Below are 18,363 nucleotides of genomic sequence, written 5' to 3' on the forward strand. Positions count from 1 at the left end.
CAGAGAAAGATAGGTACCATATTATTTCATATATATGTGAAATCTAAAGAACAATATAAACAAACTCATAAATACAGAAAACAGCTTGATGGTTGCTAGAGTGGAGGAGGCTTGGGGGATGGGGTGAAAAAGATAAAGGATTTGGAAAGTACAAATTGATAGTTACAAAGTCATCATGGGGATGTAAAGTAGAGCATAGAAAATATATATTTATATAAATTAACCATATATATATGTGTGTGTGTGTGTGTGTGTGTGTGTGTGTGTGTGTGTGTGGTTAATTTATATAAATATATATTTTCATATATATATATATACACAATATATGGCTAATATGCTAAGTGTCCCCTCGGGAGTTTGAGACAGGGAGTTTGATCATTTGCTATGACATGTGCTGACCACCAGGAGGCAGTGCAGAATGAAGGAAGGCCCTGGCCAGCAGTCAAAAGGCCCCAATCAGCCCTGATCACCTGCCAGGCCTAGGGACTCTACCCATGCATGAATTTCATACACCAGGACTCTAGTATCCTATATAATAAAAGGCTAATATGCAAATGACCAAATGGTGGAATGACCGGTCACTATGATGTGCACTGACCACCAGGGGGCAGACACTCAATGCAGGAACTGCCCCTGGTGGTCAGTGTGCTCCCACAGGGGGAGCACCACTCAGCCAGAAGCCGGTATCACAGCTGGCGAACACAGAGGCAGTGGTGGGAGGTTCTCCTGCCTCCGTGGCAATGCTAAGGATGTCCAATTGATGGCTTAGTGCCATGGTCGGCAAACTGAGGCTCCCGAGCCACATGCAGCTCTTTGGCCCTTTGAGTGTGTCTTTTCCACAAAATACCACGGCCTGGGCAAGTCTGTTTTGAAGAAGTGGCATTAGAAGAAGTTTAAGTTTAAAATTTTGGCTCTCAAAATAAATTTCAGTCATTGTACTGTTGATATTTGGCTCTGTTGACTAAAGAGTTTGCCAACCCAAGGCTTAGTGGGCCTAAGCAGTCAGTCATACATCCCCTCAGAGCTCCTGGACTGCAAGAGGGCACAGGCCAAGCTGAGGGACTGCCCACCCCCAAGTGCACAAATTTCATGCACTGGGTCTCTAATAGTCAATAATACTGCAAAAACTATGTATGGCGGGTAATGAAAATATTGGAGGGGGAACACTTTGTAAAGTATATGATTGTCTAATCTGTACAATTATACTGTACTGTACACGTGAAACAAATACAAAATAATATTGAATGTAAATTGTAATTTTAAAAAAATAATTTAAAAAGTAATAAATCATTGTCACAATGGAATATAAAGATATCACAAGGAATTAACACATCAACTGCTGAGTAAGTCTATCAGTGATGTAAGACATCTTACCAGTTTTCTTGCATAATTAGTGGATTAGAACTTGAGCTCCAGAGTCAGTTTCTAGATTTAGAATCTCCAGTCCTCCATTATTAGCTGTGTGACCTTGGACAAGTCATTTCCCCTCTCTTGGTTTTAGTTTCTTCTCCAATAAAAAGAAAATAATTACAGTGCCAGCCTCTTAGAATTGATGTAAGGATTCAACAAGATGACCATTTAAGGCTTTCAACACAGTGCCTTGTGCACTATCCTCAAAAAAATACTAACAACTGCTATTAACAAGTTATTTCTCTGATTCTTAGCAAATATCCCTTATTTTGTTACTTCAACAATGTGGCTGTATAAATTACTAAACATTTATTCTGTCCAAAGAACTGGACTGAAACCGTAGGGAGTACCAGCGACTAAGATTCAGCCTCTCTTCACACCTTTGTCTTTCCCTTCTTTGCCTGGCCACAACCTTCCATAAAACCATTTTGGACTTTGGCATCCACACATGGGGGACCCGTTCTTCCTCTGTGTCCCCAGTGGTCCCTTCTTTGTCACAATTCTTATAACAAGTATATGACAAGTCTATACACTTGACATTTCCCTTATTAGACTATGAGTGACTTCAGGATAGATGAAGCGTCTAATCTCTATATGTACAATACAAGTCAGTACATGATTCAATAAAGTTTGCTGAGCGAGTGAATAGATATATATTAATTAACAAAAACCTATTAAATTAATATAGACAATTAATTAAATCTATTAAACAGCCGAGGGAGACAAATCTACCTACAACCATAATGAAAGGCATTCTGTGGGGATTTCCAGGGTAGAGGTGGCATTGGAGTTGAGCCTTGACTTCTGGGTAGAATCAGCCTATCAAAGATGGGAATAAATGGTATATGCTGGGGATGAAAGTAACTATGAATAGCAAGAGTGGGAAATCGGCCATTTAAGTATGGTTTGAACAAAAGCTTCATGGAGTGACAGGAGGAGGTTAGCTGGAATTTAACTCCAAGGTCTTTGAATGCCACACTATGGAATGTGCATATGACCTATGACTAGTGAGAAGCCACTGCAGGCTTCTTTAAAAAGCAGAGGCAAGGACCCACTCAAACATACACTCTGGTATGTCAACTATGCTCTGGGAGGAACCCGAAACATTCAAATCTGAAAGCAAACTTTTCACAAACCGAAAATCCAGTAAGGAACCTATTGCAGCAATAATGGGGAGTTGGCCATGTGGAGAGAAAGGAGAGAATAGCAGGAGAGACATCTGAGAAGAAACTTCTTGCCTGTGTTAAGGCGTGCTAGAAAATGATTAATATTGCATCTCTGCACTCCAGTGTTCAACACAAAAACTTTAGAACCTGTGACTGCTTCTACAAATTCCCTGATGACTCTGCTGGTTATTCCCTCGAGTCAAACACAGACTTCTTAGAAGATGCTTGGATTCCGTCGCGGCTTTGGTTTCATCCACCGTAATTGGTAATTGCTGAGCATCGGAAACAAAGAACAAAGAACCAAGGAGCCCTGGGCGGGTGAGTGGATAGTCCCCCATTGTATGCGGCCTGGAACCTGGACTTCTAGTCCTGTGAGCATTGGGGGAGACCCACATGCACGTCTTCCTAGAGAAGTTGTGTTTGTACATGTTTCTAAAACTTCAAAGACTTGCTTTGAGCTGCTGATTGTGGGCAGAGTGGCAGGAGGACAAGAGCAGCCTGAGAACTGGGCCATGTGGGAAAGCCTCACCAAACCCTGCCCTGGGCTTGGGTGCCAAGGTGGGGTACCTGGATGCCTGCTTCCCTTATCAATAAATGAGTCTTCTAAAATGCAAAATGGGGCAGGGGCAATAAAGACAGAACACCTTCTATTTGTGGGCGGAATTGTGTAAATACTTCCTGATGGAAAGACATCTTACCAGTTTTGATGTGATGTAAGCACACAAGGAGAGCTTTAATGAAGTCCTCCACATTCAAGACTTCAACGAACTTTCCAAGCACACAAACTGGAAATTCTGGGCCATCCCTCAAGTGTACTGATATTTAAGATTTTAAAGTTGCATAAACAATAATAGAATCTGGCCACTATCTGAAAAACTAATGGAAAGAGAACCCTGTTGGGGGCTAGTGCGAGGACTTCCATTGCCAGCAAGTATCTCAACACAAAACAAAACCCTAAACGGGACAAGCTGATTGGCCTAGGTGTGTACTTGCACTGTGTTTCAGATTGTCTCCTAATTTCATCTCCATAGTTTATGGCAAAGTCTGCAGTCTCATATTCTTCTTCAATGTGTCTTCTTGGTCTCTCTAGTCAATATCCATGGTAACTCCTTACTTCAAATCTTATATTGGAAAGATGAGTAGAAATCAATGTTGCTGTCATCTTTCCCCTCGGTGCGTCTTTTCCCCTCTGATTCTGATACCCAAGTGGCTCAATAAAATGAAAACTTGCAGTCAGGCAGATCTGGGCTTGAACTCTCCTCCTTGGGATAAAAGCACAGCAAAATCTCGAGCACCCCCTCAGACCTCTCCACACTGCACAACCTCATCTTTAAAAATGAGATACATGTTTGGAGGGAGATTAAATATGACCCCGCTCAGAGAATGCTGTCAGGCTGCAAATCCGAGGACTACATGGGGGCGGGGGGAAGCCAAGGAGTTTTTTGCTTTGTTTTGTTTTTCTAAATTGCTTATTCCCACTGCAACCCCAGAGCAATTATCAGAACCACTCAGATGTGGCCCAGATCCCAGTAGTTTTTTAATCATCCGGATGATTCTGAAATCATCCTTGATTCTACTGCACAGCCAAGGTTGAAAATCCATCGTTGTGGAGGCTCTGTAATTGTTAGCTTTCGTCCCTCATCCTTCCCCAGTTCCTTTTCCTCAAAGCACACAGAAGTTCTCTCTTTGCCCTCTGCACAGGGGAGGGGCGTGATAAACTGCTTCATCAGTTTCAACAACTTCCCTCTCCGGGGTCACTTAGGTCCACAGTCCTTAATGCCCCTTCCTCTTTTTATCAACTGATTTTTCCCCCTTATTTGAAGTTTACTACAGTGGCTTTGTTTTGGTTTTCTAGCATAGTATAGTACCTCACATGTTTTAAGCATTTCAAGAAATAGTAGCTTCCTGCCGAAACTGGTTTGGCTCAGTGGACAGAGCATTGGCCTGCGGACTCAAGGGTCCCAGGTTCAATTCCGGTCAAGGGCACAGCCCCAGTTCGGGGTGTGCAGGAGGCAGCTGGTCGATGTTTCTCTCTCATCAATGTTTCTAGCTCTCTATCCCTCTCACTTCCTCTCTGTAAAAAAATCAATAAAAAATATTTTTTTTAAAGAAAAGAAATAGTAGCTTCCTGCTGTTATAGGAAAAGTTTAACTTCTCATCACAATAGGATATTAGGGTTGTCTCTTAAAGGCAAACTGAGCAAGCACAGGGGAATTACAAATTTTCCAGATTCATATCCACCTTCTTTGAGGAGTGGTTGCCAATTCCTGTCTGAAGAAGTAATGAGGAAATAAGGACTGCTATGCCCTGGGCATATGCTCAGCTCTGGACAGCTATAAACTTCCTTAATCCTCACAACAACCAAAAGATGTGGGCCCTGTTTGGATTGATGCTTTACAGATAAGTAAACTGAGGCACATAAATTGAGGCACAAGGTCACAACTAGTCAGGAGTCACCCAGAAACCTAAGCTGCCTGGCTTCCCATCCCGTGCTTTAGTCCTCACCTATTACATATATCAGTTCTCATAGTTGGTGGCAGTTGTGCCCTATAAAGTGGTCACAAATACTGAATTATCATAGTGAATATGGCCATTGCCCCTAGGAGACATACCGTGTTCAAAGCTCTGCTCATAACATTTTCATCACCAACCAATGCATGGCCTTGCTGTGTGCGATTCTGTTTGAAGACACCTTACTCATCATACATGTTGATTCATGAGCATGAACTCATGGCCAACAGCACTCATGTGTGAATGAAGCTGACCTAACACTTGTGTCTTCTCAATAAGACATGTTGCAGCCTTCCTGTGCTTAGAAATATGGGACTGCACTTCAGGGCTATACGTGAGGGTCATTTGTGAACAGCAAAATCACCAACAAAAAGCACACGATATATTTTTTTTCTAAGTGGCACTAAATAGACCTCGAACCGGACACTTGTTTACAGTAGGAGCTGAAACCAGAAGGCAGAGCGTCACCTCGTTTGACCTCGGCCGGGGATGTGCATGCTGGCCAATGACTCAGAGTTTTCACCACTCTGCATGTCAGCGAATGACCCAGAAAGCGTCAGGGATATTGATTTGGGGGTTGCAAATTCATTTTAGACAATAGGCAAATTTGTAAATACAGAATACGGAAATAATGGGGGTGAGCTGGACTTGGAATGTCCTGGGGGGAATCCTCTCTTTTTTTAAGAAGGAAGAGGGGTTCACAGAGTCCCCACATTCTTACAATCACAGCTGAGGACTCCTCCCAAATGGCCTCTCTCCCAGCCAGGAGACAGAGCAGATCACTGTAACTGCGCCCCCTGCCTACCTGCAGCAGCCAGCCACCAACTCACAGACCTCCGGACTTCACGGGCCATACACTTGGACCATGCACTTCGCTGGGGGCGGAGAGAAGCTCACACAGAGAGTGATGGTCTCTGGGCCACGGCTCAGGGCCCCTCCACTCAGAAACCAAAAAGGCCTCCGACAGCCCCACACTTTCACTCAGACAACTAAAGAAAATAATTCTCAATGCAACTAAATTGCCTTTTGTACTCAAATTGGAATGTACATCCTTTCTCTCTGAATTGCTTGAAATATTCCAACAGAAATAAACCCGACCATTTGTAAGGTCTTCAAAACAACAAAAGCAGAAGTCAAAGTTAGCACGCGGGACCCTGAAGGACTCTTGAAATCAGCTATGCTGATACCAGTGTTACCTTGAAAAAGCTTTACAAAGGGAATAATACCACTTTAAATACCTTCCTGAAATAAGCAAAAACAGATCACAGGCACACCTACAACATTTCAAAAACGAGTGGTTTTGTTAGCAGCGGGGGGCATTGCCCTCGGCTTTAAGTGCCATGGGCAAGTTCTCATGGACCTGAGACCCAGGGGACAGCAGCCAAGAAAGTACTTGATCTCCACACCAGATCCGCACGCGGGAGGACAAGGCCCTAGGACCTCACCATTCATGCCGTAGCAGTTCCTGGCTGCTAAATGCTAACCTGACACAGGAACTGCTTGGCATATGCCAATGCATTTTATTTCATCTATGCCATGGATGAGCTATGCAGTTTGGACCAAGGTAACCAAATGAATGATGAATGAGATGTCAACACAATTCCACTAAGTGAAGATTTCTTTCTGATTTTCTGTGTGTGTGTGTGTGTGTGTGTGTGTGTGTGTTTTAATATTTGTATTGGTTTCAGAAAGGACAGAGTGGAAGAGAGAGATAGAAACATCCATGATGAGAGAGAATCATTGCTTGGCTGCCTCCTGCACACCCCACATTGGAGATTGAGCCTGCAACCTGGTATATGCCCTGACCAGGAATCGAACCGTGACCTCCTGGCTCATAGGTCAATGCTCAATCAGTGAGCCACACTGGCCAGGCTCTGATTTTGTTCCTTTTATGCTTCTATGCTTAGAGATGGAAAAAAAAAATTCTAGAATTTTTCATGTAGTTAATGCCACTCTAGAAAGTTAAGGCATATTCTTTTGCTACTGGCTTATCAGTGCTGGGTAGGCAATCTATTAAGTCCTATTTCAAATTTCATTAAAATTTTTAAAAAATTAAATGGGTTAATAAAAAATAAACCAGAAAAGATGGAAGGAAAAAACTAGGAACATACAGATGAAGTGTTGGGGGGGGAGGGGGGAGGAGAGAAGAAGAAGCTTGATACAGAAAACGCAGCCTAAAAGAGGTAAGGGTCTTAGAAAAAATCAGAGCCTTTATGTCAGAAAGTGAGTCCAGTTGTCTAGAAAGCTGCTCAGAAAGCAGCGCCTGGCATGCACTCACATGGGCTGCAGGGCCCTACGCTCGCCGCATACCACTGTTGGAGAAGAGGCGGAATGAGCCTGGCCAGCCAGGCGGTGCAACCAGGAAATGGGGGGCAAAAGGGGGACAGCTCCGGACCAGACAACCCTGCAGCCTCAGAGCTGGAGGTGAGAATCTGAGCTTCAATGGCAGAGGCCCTTCATTCTCACGTAGCTGGCAACATTTGATCTCTCCAAAAAATAACCACCTATGAGTTATTAATGCCCAGCCCTCGACATGTCTTAATTAACTTTATTAACTTTAAGAGGGCTGTAATTTTCCCAAGCGTAATTCGTAGGAGCTCCGGAAAGTAGAAAATGACCAGACAAAGTAGCCTACTGTCTCAATGTTATGGACGTTGTTATAGAGGATGTTATGGAAGCAAACTGAGGACATGCAATTTATCCCTCTAGAAAGGAAACATGAAAAGAACCCAGGCTTGTTGGGAATTTTCCTTTTTAATTTTCTATGTAGTAATTAGAATTACATATTCAATTTATGGTATGAAATTACTGATAATGTCATTCTTGAAACTTTTGGCAATATACTTAAATTTTAACTTCACAAAAATGTGAACTACACTAAATGATTCTATTTCTGTACGGGATAAACTTCTCTCGCTATATAATAGGCATCCAAAAATCCTACCCTCCAACACTTCATTGCTTCTATCATCATCATCATCCCACTACCACCACTACCTCTACCACCATCATCATCATCACCCCATAATCATCATCATCACCATCATCCTCACCCCCACCACCAGCATCGATCCCACAGTCACACCTTCATGTCATTTATAAGTGTCAGGCACACCCTTTCTTATTTGACCTAGCTTCTTAAAATTATTACTTTATTAAACTATGTAAGATGTTGTTGTTTGGGACCAACACAGTTTCCTTCCTATTCTTCATATCTTCAATAGGGTCTAAGCATATACACATAACGGAAAGCATTGTTGACTAAGGCACAATTTCCCCCATAATTCTCACTGCTATTCTCTATGGCACAGAACTTGGGAATTACGGCTTCTCCCTCCTGAGATCGAGAATCTCCTAAAGGCGCTTCCCTCCACCTCTGGCCACTGAGGTCCTCAGCTCTCAGAGGACAGGGTGTGCTTCAGGGACAAAGCAGGGAACAGCTCAGGCACGCTGTTTTTAAAATGATCTTCTTCGTCAATTCACGGGCAGAGCTCAAAACGCAAAAGAAAACTCCTCAATGACTTTGGCGGGATGGCTCTTCTCTCTGAACTCCCTCACTCACACTTTCACTTTGGCTGGCTGGTCTCAGGAGGCTGCGTTTGGGGGAATCACAGAGCCTCTTTTCCTGGCACATGCCTTTTGGTTCTAAACAGTTGTGGCCACTATGTTTTCCATTCTTCAGTAAGCAAACCGGGACTTGGAAGTAAACTAAATGGCTGACTTGCCTCTCTCCATCCATCATGAGAAAGAAGGGAACACGGCATGCCGCACTCTCAACCATGTTCCTCTAAAGTTACGTTAAAAATAATACTGAAGTCGCAGGCAGGCATTCCATGTATTATTTTTGTACTGAGTATGCATTTTAGAAAAAAAAAATACGATTAAAGCTCTTAAAACTCCTTGTGTACGACTCTTTTCACATAATCAGGGTCTGGACTTTTTAAAACTGTATCTATAAGAAAAATGGTGGGGTTTTTTGCCCTAACCGGTTTGGCTCAGTGGATAGAGCGTAGGCCTTTGGACTGAAAGGTCCCAGGTTCGATTCTGGTCAAGGGCATGTACCTGAATTGCAGGCACATCCCCAGTGGTAAGTGTGCAAGAGGCAGCTGATCGATGTTTCTTTCTCATCGACGTTTCTAACTCTCTATCCCCTCTCCCTTCCTCTGTGTAAAAAATCAATAAAATATATTTTTTAAAAGAAAAATGTTCTTTTTATTTTTATTGATTGATTTTAGAGAGAAAGTAAAGGGGAGAAAGAAAAATATGGATTTATTGTTCCGCTTATCTATGCATTCATTAATTGATTCATTAATTGATTCTGTGTGTGCCCTGACAGGGGATCAAACCCACAAGCAACCTTGGTGACTCTAGATGATGTTGTTGTTGTTTTTTGGGTGTTTTTTTTAAAGGTGTACTACCTTTATTTACTTATTTTTAATCCTCTCTTGAGGATATGTTTATTGATTTTTTTTTTAAGAGAGAGGAGAAGGGAAATAGATAAATATCAATGTGAGAGAGAAACATCAATTGGTTGCCTCCTATCTGGGGATCAAATCCCAACCTAGGTATGTGTCCTGACTGGGAATCGAACCTGCAACCTTTTTGGTGTATGGGACAACACTCCAACCAAATGAACTACCCAGCCAGGGCAAGATAAATAGTCTTTATGATAGCCCTGGTTGCAAGCAACAGCTGCAGATTGGTGATGAAGATTTTACTTAAATTTGGTTGCCAAAGAGAATTATTTCATATAATCATCAATCTCTATTTATAGTAAAACTCCTCACCACATTCAGTCTAATCTTCCCGACTATCTTCTAGCTTACAAAAGTACAAAAACAATTATCAATGTGTGAACAAAATATTGAATGCATGGACAGCTAATGTATTGCTTTCACACATACTATCTCACTTGACAAAATTACCAATGTCTTATCATTAACAGAAAGCTTGAAATCTCTGTCATTTTTCCCGATAGCTATTATTCCTGCCATTTCTTGCCCCTGTCTTTTATACCCTTAAAACAATAAGAAACCAAAATGCCAAACCTGAATATTCTCTGGATATGAACGTCATAGCCTAAATATATTCACAAAAATAATCTGAGCACCCAAATTAACTGACTGTGAGAAAAAAAATTAGAATAAGTGCCAATTATCCTTCAGGAGGTTTCTAGCGGACAGGTACAAGCCACATGGAGTAGGTGAAAATGAAATGGGGATTGAAGACATGATTCCATTCTCAACCGAAAATACACTCATTCTCGAAGCAAAATGCGGCTCCTTGAACTATTCTTAGGCCAACACAACATGCCGAGTGAGCAGTAACAATTTTAGTAAATGAAAAAAGAAAAAATCTCTTTTTCTTTTAAAGTAAGAAAAGAAAGGGTGCTAAAATATCACCGAAATAGAAAGACATAATTATTGGAAACTTGAAAATTAGCCATTAAAATCTCTTCCTGGAGATGAGCCTTGTTCAAAGTTAAGAAATAGTTTTAAGTGGTCACCCGTGGACAGGAGACTCAGCCAAAGCAGGCAGCGGTGTAATAGTGTACAAATTACCAGGGCACTGACTCTGATGCACAGGGTTTGTGTAATTGTCAAGTAATTTGGAGCAGTGGGCAATATTTAGCCTTTAGGAATATTGAGTAATACAACTGAAATAAACATGGGACATTAAATACCTCATTAGAATTTTAACCATCCTAGTGGATATGATTAAGTTTCATCTTTAGTTTGGTCCAACTTTCCTAAGTGGTTTGGACTCTGAAAAAGAAACCCAGGATGAGATGAGTCCCAGTTGCCTTCATCATGCAATGGCAGGGCAGGCACCTCCTGAGAATGAAGTCACAGCTTGCCTATTTATACCTGGATTCCTCTTAATAACAATTGGCTGGGATATGTGACAATGTTTCTCACATTAGTATATGCCCAGGGCAGTTTTAGCTGTCACATTGCTTCAGACATAGATATGGCTGCATAGTGTGGCCAATAGACAGAAGTAACCATAGCATCCTTATGCTGAAGAATGTGCACTTCATATAAATTCTCAAAAATAGTAAAGCTTCATCTAACTGATCTAAAGTCACCAACGAATGAATGGGGGTGGGGGAGAGATAAAATAAAGAAAATCAAAACAGCTTTTTGGTATCTGCAAATGAAACCACCAAGCTCTTAACCTGAATTTTTTGTTTTCTAACTGAACATAACATTTTAGGGAAATAGCTTTCCAATGTCTTTGGCCTCAACCCTCAATAAGAAATACATTTTACATCACAGTGGGCACACACAGCAGGTATAATTAAAACAATATTTTTCAGGAAACAAAACCCACCCTACCCAATATTACGCACTGTGATATTTTCTATTATGTCCTTTTCCATTTTACTCTCCTAAAAAAATGCTCTAGACTCACTAAACAGATGTCATGACTCTCTAGGTCATAACAAGTACTTTGAAAACACTGCTTTTGACCCTCCAAAACTTTTAATCACTCCTGAAGAAAGTTCAAGTTCCCTATACAGTTTTCATTCATTCTTTCTATTGTACCCTGTGCCATTCAAAGGGGGGAAATATTAACTAATATTTTAAATAATATTAAATAAACACTCGCATAGACCTCTCTCTTCCTCGCTGGGTAATGAGAGGCAGGATTCAAACAAAAGAGGAAGGAGGTTATGGGAAATACACCACGAAGGAAAGACCACTCTAAAACTAAATTTCTGCAAAGAATCCTACTTGCGTGAAATTTTTACTTTAAAAAAAAAAAAAGTTGTCTTTTTTTTTTTTTTTTTTTTTTTTTTTTTTTTTTTTAGAATACTCTAAAAGTATCTGAATGTCGCCTGTTGTAAAAAGTTTAAGATGGGGCCCATTCTAGGGATATGATTTGCCTCTGGGATGAGGGACAATTTTGAATAAATGGGATCCCCCTCTCATTTGACCACTCTGGCTTCGCAATTATCAGCAAGGCAGTAAATAACCCACGGAGGAGCGCTCTCATTAGCGCCCATTGAAATTCGGAGGCATTAATTTGCAATAAAAGAACTGAAAATTAATGGGAAAGAAAATACTTTCTGGAGTCCCTCTGAAGGTGATGGAATCCACACCCTCACGCAGAGCCTTCCTTCGCATCCAGGGGTTTTAAAAATGCGTGTGAATTAGATGTAATCGCTGTATTTTGTTCTAACACTTTTTTTTATAAAGTGGGCAGAATCACTTCTCTTTTCCCTTTTCATTTTAACCCTAAAATAAAACAAAGGGACATGAGTTTTATATCTCTGGCAAGTCTGGTTCTTTTTCAAGTTTTGAAAGTATTGCCTGCTTGTCTCTGAAGTGATAACTCGGGCCGGACCTGTCTGGCTGCGAGGTGCTTGAACATCAAGAAGGGGGCAAAAGGATAGGGGGTAAGGCCTGACACCCCAAAAACCTGCCCATGGCATCCTCCGGACCAGAATGCACCCTCCTCCTGGATCCTCCGCTATAGATTTCTCTGGAGACAGAGCCTTGGTAGAAAGGGCCGCAGCTTGCATGCAGAAGGCTTGGGGTGAGGGAGGAGGTGCACCTGACAGCCCGACAGGCCCTGCCTAGCTCAGCACCGGCCACCACGTGGGCCCTGAGGCTTCCCAACCCAGGACCAGGGCATCCCTGTCCGCGTGGCCCAGGGCAGCCATTCATCACAAACACCCACCCAACCCTGTCCAGGTCCATCCGGGAGGGAAGGGAGAAACTATCAAAGCGAAAACGGGAGGAAGGGGCAGGAGGAACGTGTATATCCGCTACCAGAGGGAAAAACAAGCACACTAAGCATTTGCTACTTGAGCCACAGCGTGCCTGTGAGCCCTGGCCGGCGAGGCTTCTCCCACAGAGACGGAGGGACAGGTCGTCAGACAGACAGACAGACAGGGGCAGCAGCGAACCCCGCTCGGCTCCCGGGCCTTCTTCGCCCTATGGGCCTGAAATACACTTTCAAAAACACTCCTGCTTCCAGATGGCAAGTTTCAAACTCCCAGGATGCCTGCACAGCCCTGGCTGTCCTGGGTCTTATTCCAGCAACCTGCTCCGCAGGACCCAGCTAGGGAACTGGGAACCCGGGAACCTAAGACCCGTTCAGCTCCTCTCTGCCCTCTGAGGGCGGTCAAACCCCGAGCTCAGGGCCCGGAGGAGGACAGGAGCTGCTAGGAACCGCTGCCCCCAAAACCACCACCACCACCATCCTCATCAACATCCTCATCATCTTTTCAGTCCTAGATCCCAGGTGAAGGGAACTAACTTTGCGAGCACCTTCAGAGGCTGACATCACCAAACACAGATCACAGGACTCCCCCAGCCCCGCCGCCTGCGGCCTGGAACCCTGGAACCCCAGCGCGGGACGGCCAGGACCGGGCTCAAAGCGCCCTGTGTGTGTTCCCTGGCCTCGGCGTGTTTCTCCCCGCAAATGACTGCCGCCTTGTCAGGGTTTCCACTATTTGTTTGGTTAGGAAGCACACGGGGTTTCGGATCTGACTCTCGGGCAGACAGTAGCAGCGGGGTGGAGAAGGAAAAAAAAGGAAAAAAAATATTTAAAAAAAAAGCTGCCCAGCTGGGGAACTTGCCTCCCCGAAGCCAGGTCCGCGGAGCAGCCCGGCGGGCGCGCTGGCCCTCGGGGCGCAAAGGCTGGATCCTCGGTGCACGGTGCACGGTGCAGGCTGGTGCTCGGCTCCCCACACACACACCCCGGGTCCCGGGCCCCGGGCTCCCCCTCCCTCCCGGCCACCCCACGCGGGCCGGGCTCGGGTACCTGTAGAAGGCGGGCGGGCCGGCCTCCCGCACCGCGTAGCTCGGCTGGTCCTCCAGGTAGCAGGGCACCTGCTGGCCCGGGTGCAGGAAGGGCGACAGCTGCGGCGGCGGGTGCAGCAGCACCAGCGGGCTCGGAGACACGCTGCCGAGCGGCGGGTAGCCCCCCAGGCCGTTGGCCCCGAACGCAGCTGCCGCCGCCGCTGCCGCCGCCGCCTCGGACCCGGGGCCGTAGGCAGCGAGGCCGGACTGGCCGTAGACGGGCGCGGCGGCGGCGGGGGCGAAGTCGTAGGGGGCGCCCTCCGGGTAGCTGTAGACGGGCTTCCCGCCGCCGCCGCCGTCCGCGAACACCTCGCCCAGCGGCCGCTCCAGCGGGATCTTGAGCTGCGGGCGGCCCAGGGGCTCCAGTTCGTTCCCTTGGATCTGGTGCAGCAGGGCCATGCCGGACGCCTTGGTGTGGAGGGTCATGGTCATGGTCAGCGGCCGCCGCGGGCAAGGTGCAGGGCGGCTCCCCGCCGCGCGGAGGGCTCAGCGGCCGGCGGGCCACCTGCAGGGAGAGCGCAGCCCGGTTAGAGGGGAGGCGGCGCACGTCCCAGCCAAGCTCTGTCCCCGGAGCCCCGGGTTCCGGAGCCCCCCATCCCACCCCCGGGTCCCTGGATCCCCCCATCCCACCCCCGGGTCCCGGGATCCCCCCACCCCCCATCCCCGCAGGGAGAGCAGCGCGCAGCCCGGCTCTGTCCCCCCGGAGTCCTGGGTCCCCCGATTTCCTTACCCCACCCTGAGCCTCGCACCAGCCAGTGCAGCCAACTTCCTGGCTCCCTGGCTTCAACTTTTAAGGACTGTCTCCGGTCTCCCGGGCTCACAGGCATTACAAAGGGGCTGGCCGCCCGCCAGGGGCTGTTGTTACCTTGCACTGACATTGGCTTACACATCACTCCTCCGGGCGGGCGCAACTGGTTTTGGGAGCGAGCGACCCCAAAGAGCAGCTTCCCTGAACTTGACTTGTTATGGGGGGCTGGATTGCACCTCGCAGGGAGGAGACAGGGGCTGGGGTAGGGGTGGGGGGCGGAGGCGCAGAGGGATCGCCTAAAGGTGGCCCAGGGAAGACGGGGTTTGAAATGAGCTGGGAAAGAAGGCTAAGCCAGGGACCGGCTTTCTCTCCTGGGCCGCCTTATGTGCCCGGTGCCAGACTCCAATCTATCTCTGTTTGTCTCTCTCACTGGCTGGATCCGCTCTCCTTGTTGGCTGGCAGTGTGTGGTGTGTACATAGAATGACCCTGGGGAGGACCACTCTGTAACGGAGATAGGAGTGAGGATGGGGGGGAGGGGGATGCCTATGCAGCCAGCCACAGACAGATATATTTAGCAGCTGCTGTAGGGACAGATAGGAGGCATCTGGGGCAAAGGGGTGGGTGTTGGGGTGGGGGGTGGAGAGTCAAGGGGTTCCTATGGAAAGGATTGTATCTTGCCATCAAGAGAAGGCTGAGGAACCTCCGTTTCCTCGTGAAAAATCCTCCCCAAGGGGCCCCTTCCAGCCACAACTTTCTGTGATTCTCCCAGCTGGACTTGTAAGCTTGGGCAGGACCAGGATGTCGCATTTGCTCCCCTTAGCAATTCTCGTGTGTAGCGAGATTTACAAAAACCCCTGGAGAGGCGCGGGTAAGCGTGGCTGCCTTCCACGGGTTTTGCGAGTAAAACTTCAGAAAACTGAAGTTGAAATGTGACCTTTTTATTCGAAAGGTAACCTCGGGTCAGTAGCTACATCTTTGGCATTTATGGCACACTGTTGGTCTAACTGACAAATTTTAAAATGCGAGGATACATTTCTGTTCTTTAATCCTCAGCTCACATGGGCTGAGACACGCAGAATCAAATGCCCAGAAGAAGAAGAAAAGAGTGAAAAGTTTTGAACTGAATTAAAAGCTAAGCACACCCACTATATATACATATATACATATACATATATACATATACACATATGCTATTGTGCACCCATAATCTTGGATAGTTTATGCTTTTATAAAACTCCCTTTGCCCTAGCCTAATAGACTGATACAACTATTAATACTTTGCTTTAATTGCCATCCCAAACACTCAACATACTACCTAACAATATATTCATGACACATATCATACTTGCCAAGGTTGCTGTTACTAATAGTAATCATTTTGGATATCTGTATACTAATAAGAGCACATTTTGCATAATTCTCATGAGGACACACAGATCATGGGAAGACAACATGCAGATACAGCTGATTTCATGTGAAGCCAAAAGCGAACGTGGCATCAGTAACTATAGATCGTAAGCAAAGAAAGGGTTAAAACCACATTAGGTGAATCACAGATATTTCTCTCTATGGCCAGCAACCATTACTTTCCAAAGCAATTTTTTTTTTTTTCTTTGCAGATGATTTCGTTTCAGTAAATCACACTTTCCATTTTCTAGCGTCTTTTTTAAACCCATGCAAGAGCGCTCCGGAGGGCTCTTTACAAACCTGAACCTGCCAAATGTATATAGAAATCACACAAAGAATCCTACAAGTCCTGAGAGCAAAAGGAGACACACACACACACAAACCACAGCAAACAGCAAACCCTGGACTCCTGCTAGGATACAGACACTGGCCGGAAAGGTAAGTTGCTTTCTCAAAATGCTCCAGCTGCGAAGAGAGAAAGCAGAACAATCCTACCCTGCTGGGTCAAGAGCGTCTCCCCAGAAAGGTTCCATGGGCCGGCAGGAGTGGAGAGCTGAGACAGCGAGGAGGATGAGGGAGGAACGCGCCCGCGTGTGCGTGAAGCTCCTGTGTGAGTGAGGCAGAGCGCGTGTGGATGTGTTTGTGTATGGAATGGCAGGGATTCGGGAAGCAGCCAGTAGGCAGGGCACTTGGCAGCCCCTCCCGGCAGACACAGGAGTGGGGCTGCTGCATAGAGCTGGCTGCATGAATGGCAGGGAGAAGCCTGCTGTCTGCTCAGGGAGAGCAGAGGGTGGCACAGCCGCGGAACTCAGCACTCTGGGGGGTGGAGGGGGAGAAGCAACCCTCCAGCCGCCTTTGCTCCTTATCCTTGGAGCCTGAAAAGTGACCCAGGTTCCCGCTGCCATCCTAAGCAAGAGAGAAAAACAGGCTTGCTGTAAATCATAGGCTTATGGCTAAAATAGAAATGCCCGTCGAAAGTGTATGGATATCAAGTTCACCCAATGTGACACGGGCGGTTTTTCCCAAAGAATGTCATTTCACGATAAAGGCCTCTGGGGTACACTTGGATCAAGTGCCTTGCTGGCCCCGAGTCTCTGAGCAGACACACGATTGCCATGCCTCCCATTGCGCCAGGAAACCAGACTTTGGAATAAACGTTCTGGCAATCTAGGGATGTGTTTCCAGCTGAAATGCAACACTCCTCCACCTCGCTGAGCAAGCCCGCAAACCTTGCCACGGGTAGCTCAGTCGATGGCTTTCTGTAAACATATGAAAAGGACACGTGAAAAGCTGGGGTCTGAAGATAAGACGAAGGTGGGCACCTTTGTTTCAAACTGATGGTGAGCTCTGTGACTGTGCTGGCATTGAGCCTGGGGAGGAGGGTCTCCTCTTGCCTGATGGTACCCGCATGGAGCTAGCCGGTCCTCTCCACCATGGTATGAAGACCCAACTGTAAGGTGCTCCCAGTGTGCCTTTGCCCGGGCTCCCAGGACACATGACTCCTCATGGCGAGCTGGTTGCCAGGCATTAGTCATTGTCTTGGGTATTAAGTGACTAATCACAGTGCCAGGAGGGGCCAGGCTCTGGCCCTGGGACCCTACGCAGTTCCAGAGAGATTTATGAGCGGCTCTTGAGACCAGTACAAAGAAACAAGCAAAAAGTTATATTTGTAAAAGTTACAAAAATGTTCATGATGTCATATTGCAAACAGACATACAATTTCCTGCTATGAAAGACCTAAAGCGTTGCAATGTTGGAGCACGGAAGACCTCCCTCCTCAGGCCGCACTGCAGACAGATACTGAACAGAAAGGCAGCTATCGTTGTAGGTGATTGACCATGTTCAGGTCAAACCAAAGAAACAAGAAGGTGCAAGGAAGGGAGGAGAGGGAAGGGAAGGGAAGAGAGCAGAGGAAAGGAGGAAGGAAAGAGAGGAAAAGAAGGAAGAAAGAAAGGAGAGAAGGAGAATCACCAAACATTCTCCTGCACATAGGAAAGACAAAAGGCCTGTTTTCTCTTTGGAGAATTTTGAGACTAACAAAATTAATCCAACAAAGGCAGTTTTCTCAACATTTTCTCTCCATTGGTCTCTCTCCTCTTCTTGGTAAGGTTTGCTCCCCAGGTTTGGTGGCAGTGGGGGTCAGGGGAACCACTGCACCTGACCAGTTTTCTTCTGGTGCTTCTGGTATCAGCCTCTCAGTCCGGCTCCCAGCTCTCTCCTGGCTTCCTTCTCTGTGCTGTCATGCCCATTCGCTCATTCCTGCCGCGCCCTAACAGCACTCACAGGTGAAGAAAGGTCAAGTCTACT

At 46.1% G+C, this 18,363-nt stretch overlaps 1 protein-coding gene across 3 annotated transcripts in view; it reads right to left on the reverse strand.

Annotated features, from left to right (window-relative positions):
* The window catches only part of ESR1 (estrogen receptor 1), a 288,931-nt gene that overhangs the window by 186,285 nt on the left and 84,283 nt on the right, over window positions 1-18,363 (reverse strand). Inside the window, exons 1-2 of one of the 3 annotated variants that reach the window (XM_036414427.2) lie at window positions 16,552-16,704; window positions 13,863-14,405 (exon numbers count right to left, since the gene is read on the reverse strand). In XM_036414427.2, the coding sequence (XP_036270320.1) occupies window positions 13,863-14,332 (470 nt within the window). In that variant the 5' untranslated portion in view covers window positions 14,333-14,405; window positions 16,552-16,704. Of the gene's footprint in view, window positions 1-13,862; window positions 14,406-14,765; window positions 14,871-16,551; window positions 16,705-18,363 lie in introns of those variants that run through there. The other 2 variants (XM_036414428.2, XM_036414430.2) reach the window with 2 other exon arrangements.

Source organism: Pipistrellus kuhlii, unplaced genomic scaffold, assembly GCF_014108245.1.
Source record: "Pipistrellus kuhlii isolate mPipKuh1 unplaced genomic scaffold, mPipKuh1.p scaffold_m20_p_5, whole genome shotgun sequence".
In the NCBI taxonomy this organism is placed as follows: domain Eukaryota; kingdom Metazoa; phylum Chordata; class Mammalia; order Chiroptera; family Vespertilionidae; genus Pipistrellus; species Pipistrellus kuhlii.